General features: G+C 51.9%; 1 protein-coding gene across 3 annotated transcripts in view; it reads left to right on the top strand.

Moving 5' to 3' along the window:
• The window catches only part of PRKCD (protein kinase C, delta), a 36,367-nt gene extending 35,261 nt beyond the window's left edge, over positions 1-1,106 (top strand). For all 3 annotated transcript variants that reach the window (XM_011947291.1, XM_011947290.1, XM_011947292.1), the window contains one exon: positions 660-1,106. In XM_011947291.1, coding sequence (XP_011802681.1) covers positions 660-818 — 159 coding nt within the window. In that variant the 3' untranslated portion in view covers positions 819-1,106. The remainder of the gene's footprint in view (positions 1-659) is intronic.
• The last annotated feature ends 11,486 nt before the right edge of the window (positions 1,107-12,592 follow it).

Below are 12,592 nucleotides of genomic sequence, written 5' to 3'. Positions count from 1 at the left end.
TTAAAACCCAGTTCAAGCTGAAATGATTATACTTGCCAGTTCAGTTTGGCCAAAGGGCCACCAGCTTGCGGTCTCTCTGTGTGACCATCCCATCACATCCTTAGAAGCAGAGAATCAGCAAATTTCTCCTGTCAACAGCCTGATAGTATATATTTTGGACTTTTCAGGCTTGATGGTCTCAAAGCAGTCACAGACAGTACATCAACAAATGGGCATGATTGTGTATTACAAAAGCTTTATTTATGGAAAGTGAAATTTGAATTTCACCTAATTTTCATGTCATGAAATATTTTTCTTTTGTTTTTTTTTTTTTTCCAACCACTTAAAAATGCGAAAGCCATTCTTAGCTTGTGGGCCCCACAAAAACAGATAGTGAGTGAGATTTGACCTCCATGGGCTGTGATTTGGTGGCCCCTGAGCAGGAGGCTACCACCTCTCCTCACCCAGGCCCAGAGCTCCCTGGTCACTTTCCTCCTCCTGTTGGGGAAATGGCAGCCTCTTTCCTGTGGGGCTCCTTTTAGGCTGCTAGGGGAGGCTCCCTCTTCTGTTCTGGGTGAGGACAGCTCTGGCCTGGCCCAGCCCTGCAGGGACTCCAGCCTGGGGTGTCTAGAGGGCCATTCCCTACGTCCTGTTCGCTCACCCCTGCCCTCTGCTTGTAGAAGTCCCCCAGAGACTACAGCAACTTCGACCAGGAGTTCCTGAACGAGAAGGCACGCCTCTCCTACAGCGACAAGAACCTTATCGACTCCATGGACCAGTCTGCGTTTGCCGGCTTCTCCTTTGTGAACCCCAAATTCGAGCACCTCCTGGAAGACTGAGGTTCCTGGACAGAGCAGGCTATCCCTGCCCTCCACCCACACCTGCCCGCTCCCCACGATAAGCACCAGAGGGACTGTGGTGACTTCTGCTGCTGGCCCCGCCCCTGCCCCCAGAGCGGCCTTGGCTCCTGTCTGGCCAGGCTCTCGTGGTACTTCCTCTGTGAACTGTGTGTGAATCTGCTTTTCCTCTGCCCTCGGAGGGAAATTGTAAATCCTGTGTTTCATTACTTGAATGTAGTTATCTATTGAAAATATATATTATATATATAGACATATATATATATATAATAGGCTGTATATATTGCTCAGTAGAGAAAAACCATGGGGGACTGGTGACATGTTGATCTTTTTCAAAAAAATATATATACGACAAAAAAAAAAAAGGAGCACAAGCTGTTTGAACCACCAGGTTCTTTTATTTAAACAGTTATAATAAAAGAGCATTTAACATATTTAGATGTAGTTATCTATTGTTAATATATATTATATATAGACATATATATATATATATAATAGGCTGTATATATTGCTCAGTAGAGAAAAACCATGGGGGACTGGTGACATGTTGATCTTTTTCAAAAAAATATATATACGACAAAAAAAAAAAAGGAGCACAAGCTGTTTGAACCACCAGGTTCTTTTATTTGTGTGTCTAAATAAACACCAAATGGTACCAACCTGGTTGTCAGGACACATTTGTCCCAGGAAGCTGGTGGTGGCCACTCCCACTTTTGGCAGCACTGGCCCGGAAGCTAACTGCTGGGCCTTCATGCAAATGTGTTTGTATTTATGGGTTTCCTCTGGCCCAGGACCCTGGGCCTAAAGCAGAAGACTTTTCTGGGTGGCTACAGGGAGCCCCAGATGTCTCTGTGGGGTGATGGGGACAGCTGTAGCTGTCTCTGGAAGGGCAGAGAAGTAGAAGGCATAAGCAGAGGCTTTGAGGCTGGCCCCAGATGAGGGACGAGAGGAAGAAAATACAGCTCAGGCTTCAGGCATATCTGGATTTAAATCACAGAGTAGCCAAAGGATGTGGGCACGTCACTTGATCATTTTAAGCCTCAGTATTGGGTAGGCATGGTGGCTCACACCGATAATCCTAGCCCTTTGGGAGGCTGAGGTGGGAGGATTGCCTGAGCCGAGGAGTTTGAGACCAACCTGGACAACATAGCGAGACCCTGTCTCTTTAAAAAAAAAAAAAAGGAAAAAGGAAAAAAAGGCTCAGTTTCCTCTAAAATGGGGGCAAGGCAAGGAGACCATAGCTGTAACTCCTCATCTCATTACCATTTATCCCTGCCTTTGCCGCAGAGGAGTCTGTGTCTAAGTTCTAGAATCTATATCATAGCAGCTTTTGCCTACCTAGGGAAGGAGACACAGGCAGGGTGGGAGAGAAAGGTGGAAAAATGCCGAGTGACTGGGCCAAGGTTGACAGACGTGCTCCAGTGTGCCTGTCGTGCAGGTGAGGAATGGCTCCAGGAGACCAGGAGGCGCCGGCATCCCCCCGAGTGTGCACAGCTGGAGACAGTGAGTCTCCTCTGCCCTCCTCCCCACCGACTCCATGTCTCCCCCCTCTCCTGGCTTTTCATTGCTTCCACCTCCCTCACTACCTCTCCCTCTTTCTGTTCCCGCCCTGCTGTCTCGGGCACTGGTCTCAGGCAGAGCCTGCTCTTCAGACCCTCTCCTCTAGCCCTGGCCCTCTGTCCCTAGAGGGGGGCGAGACACTCCTAGCACCAGATTGGCTGGCCCAGGCAGCCAAGCAGCTGACTTCCAGCAAGTTCATTTTTCTGGGCTTAGGTACAAGTTTCCACAACTGGAGAGGGCGGGATGGTATGGGGTTGGTGCTGGCTCAGGGAGGGGGCTGCAGGGATGGGGGCCAAACTCTCCCCAAAGAGACCAAATGTCCCCTTCTCCCCACCTCCTATCTTAGGAAAACTTCCTCTTGAATTTCTGCTCTGCCTTGGGCCAGCCTGGGTGTCCAGGACAGCAGGCAAAACCTCAGAAGTGCTTGTCCCGTGGGCTCACAGGTGGAGGAACTGGCAGCATGGCATGGGCTCTGTTCTGGGACACTGCGGCTGTAGGAGCCCAGAGGAGGTGCCTGGGGGCCCCCGTTCCCTGCCTCTGCCACAACACACACATTCCCCAAGAACCCCATGGAGCCATTCAGAGGGAGGTTAGAACAAAAACATGGTTGGTGTCTGAACTCAGAGCTTCCCAACATCCTCCTGAAGTACCAAAGTGGAGCCTTGCACCTCGAGCCCAGTTTTCTCCAGTGTGGAATGGGGGAATAGGTTGTTTATCAGCCAGAGGCAGTGGAGGGTGGTGGGAAGAACATGGTGCCTGGAATCAGAAGCCTGGGGTTTGAATTCCGCTCTGCCACCTACATACCATGCACTCGAGTTCCTTCATGGGCCTCAGTTTCCTCATCTGTAAAACCAGACCATTAATCCCCTGCCTCATGGAACTGACTCTGGCGGGCCCTTGTAGGACTGTTGCTGATACTCAGTGGTGCCAGGCAGAGCCCAGGAAAGGACAGGGGCTGTGCCCGTGAGGTCCACCTCAAGCAGCCCAGGACAGGAAGCAGCTGCTAAGGACACTGCCAAACCGCCTGGGAGGCTACACCATTCCAGGCCGGTTCCCAGCCATTGGGTGGGTGCCAGGCCTGACCCAGCAGCCTCAGGAAATACCTCTTATGGCTGGGCCCTGAACCACACTTTCGCTGGGACCTGGGGACCCTGAAGCAGGCAGACTGCCCTCTGCCTCCCACCTGCCAAGTAGGTATTCGAGCAGCAGCCAGCCTGGTCCCCCTGTGCAAGGGCCAAATAGAGCTGGGTGCCCCATCAGTGCTGGGCGGAGCGACATGGGTGCAGGAGGGCCTGGAGGCAGGAGCACGGGCTCGGCTACTAGACAGCCCTGGGTTCGAACTGTGCATGTCCCTGGTTGTGTGACCTCAGTAAATGACTTAACCTTCCAGCACCCTAACTTCCTCTACTGTAAAATGGGGATTGCCATGATGGCTGCCGTGGACTGTGACGATGTCTCTAAGTGCAGGGCATGAGCTCAGCATGCACTAGGTGCATAGGAAACAGCAGCCACTGTGACCCCATGCTCCGGTGGAATGAAACATGCTCAGGAGAGCAGGCCTGTCCACTGCACACTGCACTTCAAGTGCAAGCCCTCTAACTGGACTGCAGGTGGGCAGTTAAATGCACCCACCCATGACCCAGTGGTGCCTTTCAGGCAGAGCTACCTGGGAACTTCACCCAAGGGCCCCAGGAGGCTTGCCAGGAAGCCCACCACTGCATGGATTAATTGGGAAAAACTGGAAGCAAGCAGAAGGCCCAGCAGCTGGGGAACTGGTTGAATACTCTCCTGGCGTGGAAAGTGGTGCCGGGCCAAGTGATCGGCAAAAAGCCATTGAGAGAATCAAAGATGCAGCCAGATTCTACCCTGTGGTTCCATGGGCCAGCTGGTGAGGGCACCCAAAGTCTTAGGCACAGGGAAGGGCTGCAGAGATGAAGGACGGATGGAAGGATGGATGGATGGATGGATGGATGGATGGATGAATGAGTGAGTGAATGAATGAATGAATGAATGGGCTGCCCAGACCCCAGGTCCCTTTAAGGCAGTGGCTCTCAAATTCAGCATGTGCTGGTCCTGCGTCAAGTTCTAACCAGTGGGTCTCAGCCCTGGCTGTCACTGGAAGCCGATGCCAGGCTGCCCTGGTCTACTTACGCGGTGATCTGCGGAGGGCCCGGGCATCCGTACTTTGAAAGCTGCCCCTGCGGTCCCACCTGCTCCAAGATCCAGAGCCAGCTGGGGAATCTGCATTTTGCCCAGTTACCCTGGTGAAGCCAGAAAATGCTACTCTGAACAGGTTACACCCTGGAAGGCGAAGTCAACCGCCTGTACGGCCCAGCCGTGGCCCGCAGAGGCCCGAGCACCCCCTCCGCAACCTGCGCGCCGCCTGCGCGGAAGACCACGGGCGGAGGATTGGTGGCCAGGGAGGGACCGTGCGGTAAGCATGCGGCCCCAGCTGGGCTACAGCGCCGTCTGGCGGCCAGAAGGCTCGCGGGCGCTGCGGGCGCTGCGGAGGCCGCAGATCCCAGCAGGGGAGGACTTCCGTGGAAGGGAGCACTCGCTTTCCCACTTCGTGTCACTACTCCCTGGGGAAATATTTCAACAAAGAGCTACTGGGGGACCATTTTGGAGAGGTTCAGAGATGTGGAGGTTACAGCTAGACAGCTCCCTGGTATTTTTAGAATCTCCAGACGGCCCTAAATTCAACCATTCCAACGTCACAGCCACATTCACCATTTATTATTTATTAATTTATTTAGAGATAGGGTCTTGACCTGTCACCCAGGCTGGGGTGCAGTGGTGCCATCACAGCTCACTGCAGCCTCGACCTCATGGGCTTGTCAAGCAATCCTCCCACCCTCAGCCTCCCGAGTAGCTAGGACCACAGTCATGTGCCACCCTGCCTGGCTAATTTTGTATTTTTGGTAGAGATGGGGTTTCACCAAGTTACCCAGACAGGTCTCAAATTCCTGAGCTCAAGCAATCCTCGCATCTCGACCTCCCAAAGTGGTGGGATTATGGGCGTGAGCCACCATGCCCATGAGCTCACTGTGCACCTGCTTCTTCCTTGGCCTCCCTCCAAGCTGGATGCGATCTTCAGCTCCCTCCTGCACCCTGACTGTGCCCAGCATGTGACCCCGGACGACTACCCTGTGTGATGCCAGAGGCTGGGGAGCTGGTTGTGGTTTCCTGAGTCCTGACCATCCTCCCAGGCACTTTATCTCCTTAGGTTGGGGCAGGGGGAGATACACGCAGCTGAAAATATAAGACCCGGCAGCAAAGAAAGGAAATGGGGACAAAGAAAGGCCCCCAAAGGTGAGAGCCAGGTCTGAGGCAGCACAGCTCAGACCAGGCCAGACGTGTGAGGTTTGGGGCACTCCTTGGGTCTGGTCGTCAGATTGAATCAACCCTTCACATAACCTCAGTGATTTAAGTCTTCAGAACTTGAACGCCAGTTCTGAAATCAGGCTTCTTAAGTGGGCCTTAGAAGTCTGATATGGTTTTGCTGTGTCGTCACCTAAATCTCATCCTGAACTGTAGTTCCCATAATCCCCAGGTAATCGTGGGAGAGACCCAGTGGGAGGTAATTGAATCATAGGGGTGGTTTCCTCCATGCTATTCTTATGATAGTGAATGAGTTCTCATGAGATCTGGTGGTTTTATAAGGATCTTTCCCTCTTTTGCTCGACATTTCTCCTTGCTGCTGCCACGTGAAGAAGGATGTGTTTGCTTCCCCTTCTACCATGATTGTAAGTTTCCTGCGGCCTCCCCAGCCATGCAGAACTGTGAGTCAATTAAAACTCTTTCTTTTATAAATTATCCAGTCTCAGGTATGTCTTTATTTTATTTATTGTTTTGAGACTGAGTCTCACTCTCACCCAGGCTGGAGTGCAATGGCACAATCTTGGCTCACTGCAACCTCCACCTCCCAGGTTCAAGTGATTCTCCTGCCTCAGCCTCCAGAGTAGCTGGGATTACAGGCATCTGCGACCACACCCAGCTAATTTTTGTATTTTTGTAGAGATGGTGTTTCACCATGTGGCCAGGCTGGTCTTGAACTCCTGATCTCAGGTGATCCTCCTGCCTTGGCCTCCCAAAGTGCTGGGATTACAGGCATGAGCCATCGCGCCTGGCCTTATTTACTTATTTAGAAACAGAGTCTTGCTCTGTCGCCCAGGCTGGAGTGCAGTGATGCAATCTTGGCTCACTGCAACCTCTGCCTCCCAGGTTCAAGTGATTATCCTGCCTCAGCCTCCCAAGTAGCTAGGATTAGAGGCACCTGCCAGCACATCCGGCTAATTTTTGTAGTTTTAGTAGAGATGGGGTTTCACTATGTTGGCCAGGCTGGTCTCGAATTCCTGACCTCAGGTGATCTGCCCACCTCGGCCTTCCAAAGTGCTGGGATGACAGGCATGAGCCACTGAACCTGGCCGATACGTCTTTATTAGCAGTGTGAGAACAGACTAATACAAAGACCCCTAATTTCTTCTCTGTCCCTATCCTGAAATACGTAACTCTGAAGGCTCTGACATTTGCTGCTCAGCCCACATTAGGTACTGGACAAAGCTCAGAGCTTTGGAGAAGGTACTTTTCCTTTTTGTTCTTAGGAGAGGGGAGTTTAGCTTTCTATCAATTTCACCTGGCATGGTGGACGCAGGAGCTGTGAGTGGGGTGGGCAGTGCTGTGCCGTGTTCCCAAATTTGTATATTCCTTCATGGAACAGGTGACTGCTGTGTGCCAGGACCTTGACAAGCATCACTCAACAGACATGACTGTGCCTGGCACTCATGGCGTGTGACCTGAGAGCCCATGTCAGAACACCCTGGGACAAGCACTGTGCTTGATGCTTTTCCTGCATGGTTGCCTGCAGTTCACCCTCACAACAGCCCCGTGAGGAAACAGCCGGGACTCTCCCCTTTTACCGGTGAGCAAACCCAGGCTCTGAGAGGTTGAGGGATGTGGCCTACAGCTCTGGAATGGGGGCTCCTTCCATCTGTGAGTTGGTTCCCTTGTCATGTTTCTTGTAGAGACAACAGAACATTATCTCCCATCTTTTCCTGGTCTTGCTTAGGGACTGTCAGAGAACACGAGGGCTCCCTACCCTGGTCCTGTCGTCAGAGGGTCCAATAAGAGAGAAGTAAGCCAGTGGCAGGCAGGGACAGCAGAGGACAACAATGATGGGCACAGGCAGGCTGACTTGGAGCTGGAAGGACCCTGGGAGATTACGGATCTCTAGTGGGAATTTCCATGGATTCACAGTGGGGAAGCTGAGGCTAGAGAGGAGAAGGGGCTGGGCCAGGGTTGCACAAGAAAGTAGTGGCAGGGATGAAGGGAGACCCTCAAAGAGGACAGCCAGCTGCCTCCCCAACACGCCACCTCCTAGAGGGCAGAATCCTGGCTCAGTGTCCTTTCCACCCATTGCAAGCCCACAGTGAGCCCAGCACGTGGTGTGTGGCCAGTCAATGCTGAGGAATGAGCACAGGTGAGTGAGTGAATACTGAGTGTCCACTGAGCGCTCGCTCCACCCCAGCACAGCCTGCCTCTCACGCTCTCTTCCCCTCCCCTGCTCTGGTATGGGGAGGGACAAGGATAAGAAGTAGGTAAAGTTAGGAGTGGCCTCTAGTGCTGCCTGTGGCATTAACGGTGGCAGATGACCAAAACCCAGGGCCTTAGAGCTCATGTCCTCCAGCAGGTGGGTGGTGGAGGCCAGCTGGCCCAGCCGAGGGTGGGGACCCGGCTCAAGAACAGGGCAGCTGCCAGACACGGCGGCTCACGCCTATAATCCCAGCACTGTGGGAGGCTGAGGCAGGCGGATCACTTGAGGTCAGGAGTTCTAGACCAGCCTGGCCAATATGGCGAAACCCCATCTCCACTAAAAATACAACAAAATTAGCTGGGCATGGTGGCAGGCACTTGTAATCCCAGCTCCTTGGGAGGCTGAGGCAGGAGAATCCCTTGAACCCAGGAGGCGGAGATTGCAGTGAGCCGAGATTGTGCCATTGCACTCCAGCCTGGGCGACAGAGCGAGACTCTGTCTCAAAAAGGGCAGTGGCAGCAGGCCCCAGCCCATTAGGCAGCCCATTGCCATCAGTAGCATTGGCAAGGCCTCTCCAAGCCACTTTCTGGGTTGTAAATCATGAGTTGAGAAACAGTTAAGCCAATTAGACTCACTTTACGTGAGTAATAAGTTAAAAATAATGTGCTTCACAAAATATTTGCATTGAATCAAAAATGGATTTTGTTACCTTAATTGTTCCCGAATGCCCTGTCTGGAAAAAAGGTATGTTTTGAAAAAAAAAGTCTTTAAACCCTAGCTCAGGTTTGTCAATTGCTTGATATCAAATGCCCCTGTTTATAATGGACCCATATGCATACTCTGCCGGGCATGTGCCAGGAAGTGGCAGTGCTGATGGCCAAACCATAGGACAAGGGCTCAGAGTCAGATCTGGGTCTACACCTGCCTGCCCCATCCCAGTTGTGTGGCCCTGAGCAGGCTATTCAGCCTCTCTTAGCCTCAGTTTCCTCATCTGCAGCGGGTGCATAATAGTACCTGCTTTATATGATTGTTAAGAGGTCAATGCATGGAAAACTCATACTGCAACCAAGCACCCAGAAATGTAAGAATGTGATTCTTAACTCCATGAACATTTCGCATGTCGTCATATATGATCTCTTCATAACAATGCTATAAGTGTAAGGAATTCTGTAGGAAGGAGACACACTTTTCCTAGCTTGGGAGTGGGGTACAGAGCCCTGAGTCATGAATCAGCAGTGGGCTCCAGTCCCTGAAACAGGGACCTTCACTTCTCCTCTCACCATGAGCCTTGGGCCAGCAGCCAGCTCCACAGCAGAAAATGTGTCTAAGATTGATAGGAATAACAAGTGGGTCTCATGTGAGTTTAAATTGTGAGAAAGAAAATTTGAATGTCAAATACCCCAGTTCTTAGCACAAATTAAAATCAAACCCTAGGAAAGGCGGGGTAATTACCACTGTCACAAAATTCCATGGAAAGCTGCAGCAGCAGCAGAAAGAGCAGCTGACACCTGTGACATGGCCCCTTCTCTGCCCCTGTTTGGTCTTACAGCCCATACTGAGCTCCCTGCCTCCACTCTCATGATCTTCCCCAGCCTATTCCAGAGGTTCAGCTGCAGAGCAACCTGGAGACCCCCACATGTACCCCCCACTGGTAGCATCTGAGGCATGAATGTGCAGGTTGAGTTGATGTTTCTTGAGCAGCTACTAAGGGCAGATCTGGTACTGGAGGCTTTAGTGCATTAGTGGTCTTGACCTTGAACTGAAGGCTGGAGTCATTAGTTCACTCTGTGATGGCATGCTGGGGGCTCTGCAGGGTGGTGGGAAGCTGATGCAATCAAGGAACAGAACTCATGGCCTCAGTGGGGAGGCAGATGTGTAAAGACAATCACAGTACGTGGTGGTGTGGTGACTAGGGGTGCCCACCCAGGCTGTGGGCATACAGAGGAGGTGCTGGCTCTTCCTGGGTGGGCCATGGCAACCAGGGAAGGTCTCCTGGAAGTGGGTGAAGTAGGAGGTGGGACTTGACTCTGGAGATGGGGCTCAGACACTGGACCCAATTGAGGACTAGCTAAAACAGGGAGGGGGCAAGCAGTTTTCTGTAAGATGCAACCACTGGTGTGCCATGTCAGTTTACTGTTGCCATGGCAACACCCAGCCGTTACCCTTTTCCATGGCAACAACCCAATGACCTAGAAGTTACCACTCGTTTCCTAAAACTTTCTGCATAATCCACTCCTTAATTTGCATGTAATTAAAGGTGGGTATAAATATGACTGCAGAACTACCTCTGAGTGACTACTCAGGGCACACTGCCTGTGGGGTAGCCCTGCCCTGCAAGGAGCAGTGCCTCTGCTGCTGCTGTACACTGTTGCTTCCATAAAAAATAGCTGTCCGCTGGGCACGGTGGCTCACACCTGTAATCCCAGCACTTTGGGAGGCAGAGGCAGGTGGATCACCTGAGCTCAGGAGTTCAAGACCAGCCTGCCAACATGGTGAAACCCCATCTCTACTAAAAATACAAAAATTAGCCAGATGTGGTGGTGGGCACCTGTAATCCCAGCTACTCAGGAGGCTGAGGCAGGAGAATCACTTGAACCCACGAGGCAGAGGTTGCAGTGAGCCAAGATCATACCACTACACTCCAGCCTGGGCAAGAAAGGGAGACTCTGTCTCAAAAAAAGAAATTGCTGTCTAACACCACTGCTCGGCCTTGAATTCTTTCCTGGGTAAAGCCAAGAACCCTCCCAGGCTAAGCCCCAATTATGAGGCTCATCTGCCCTGCATCAGGAGGAACATGTAATCCTGAGACCCAAAGAATGAGTAGGTCCCACAGTCAGACTGGCAAAACTTTTCAAGTCTGATAATACCCAGTGCTGGTGGTAGGTGTAGGTGTTGGGCAGGGCGGGGCAGCAGGGAGGTGATATTCACAGCAGTGGGAACGTAAGTTGCCCCCATTCTCCTGGAAAGTCATTTGGCACTCTGTGAGCACTGAAGACCAGCAATGTCTCTGCTGGAGGCTGCCTTGGTGGTGGCCTCAAGAGTCACACAGATGAGGATGCTCATTGCCTGTTTTAGTCTCTGTGCTTGTCTCTGTGTTCTAAATGAGCCATAATTTTTTAAAGTGTCTTTTAAAGAACATGTAGGTGTTCTGATTCTTGATCTGATGGCTGGTTACCCAGGTGTCCTTTTATAATAATTTGTTACACTGTTCTTTTGTTCTATGTGCTTTTCTTTATGGATATGACATTTCACAGTTTTTAAAAGTTAAAAAGAATGAGTAGGCGAGACACTGGGGTCAGGCAGTCCCAGGCAGAGGAACCAGCCTGAGCAAAGGCCGGGGAGCCGGACAAAGGCTGGGGTGTGCATGACTCTGGGAATCCTGGCCCGACAACCAGGCACCCTGGCCCAAGGACGTGTGGTCCTCTGAGGAACAGCATCTCTGCTCCCACCCCGGGCAGCCATCGATGCAGCACCTGCACTGCCGAGGCCAGGCCTAATTTAGTGCTACTTCAGCCTGTGTGAGGCTGGATCAAAAGTGAGCTCTCAGGGAAGGGGAGCCAGTGGAGGTGAGATGATGGGTTTAGTAAAGTAGTTTAACCACCGCCACTTGGTGTGGTTAAGAGGCAGTTGCTGTGGCCAGCAGGTGGAGGTTATAATGAGCCTGGCATTTCTTGTGAGAGACGGCAGGCAGTGGTTGTGCTGATGGGAGAACTCGTGGCAGCGGCAGCTTGACAACCTGTCTGGAGAGAGAGGGCGGAGCAGCAGCCAGCAGTGGAGGCACAGGGGCAGTTGTGCCCACAGGGGTACCACTGACGGCTCCCCAGCCAGCTCCGCAGGCTTTTCTGGGGGCTTTTAGAAGGTTGGAGGAGATGGAGCACAGGCAAGGGTGGCAGGAAAGTTGAATTTTTTCAGTGGAAGCAAAAGACAAACTTCAAGAGAACAGGAAAAATTTGTTAGTTAAACTCTCTCGTGGTTCTCTGCATTGGCGATGGGAAGTCAAACCAAAGCACTGGGCTTGTGGCCTCAGCAGGGTGCTGCACCTGCAGGGTATGGAAGGTCGCCTGGCATGAGGGAAAATGAATGATTCATCTAACAAGTTGTCTTATTAAGAAAACGTGGCAGCTCACCCCTCTAATCCTAGCACTTTGTGAGTTGCGTTACAATTTCCAGGTGGGAGGATCACTTGAGCCCAGGAGTTCGATATCATCCTGGGCAACACAGTGAGACTCCCTCTCTTAAAAAATTAGCCAGGCATGATGGTGCACCTGTGGTCCCAGCTGCTTGGGAAGCTGAGGCGGGAGGATTGATCGAGCCTGGGAGGTCAAGGCTACAATGAGCTGTGATTGCGCCACTGCACTCCAGCCTGGGTGATAGAGTGAGACCCTGTCAGAAAAAAAAAAAAACCAAAAACAAAAACCAGGTGCGGTGGTTCATGCCTGTAATGCCAGCACTTTGGGAGGCCAAGGCGGGTGGATCACCTGAGGTCAGGAATTCGAGACCAGCCTGGTCAACATGGTGAAACCCCATCTCTACTAAAAATACAAAAATTAGCCATGCGCATGATCGCATGCGCCTGTAGTCTCAGCTAATCGGGAGGCTGAGGCAGGAGAATTGTTTGAACCTGGGAGGCAGAGGTTGCAGTGAGCGGAGATTGCACCACTGC

The sequence above is a fragment of the Colobus angolensis genome, unplaced genomic scaffold (assembly GCF_000951035.1).
Source record: "Colobus angolensis palliatus isolate OR3802 unplaced genomic scaffold, Cang.pa_1.0 Scaffold26, whole genome shotgun sequence".
Taxonomy (NCBI): Eukaryota; Metazoa; Chordata; class Mammalia; order Primates; family Cercopithecidae; genus Colobus; species Colobus angolensis.
This window is presented reverse-complemented; position numbering and strand designations above follow the sequence as displayed.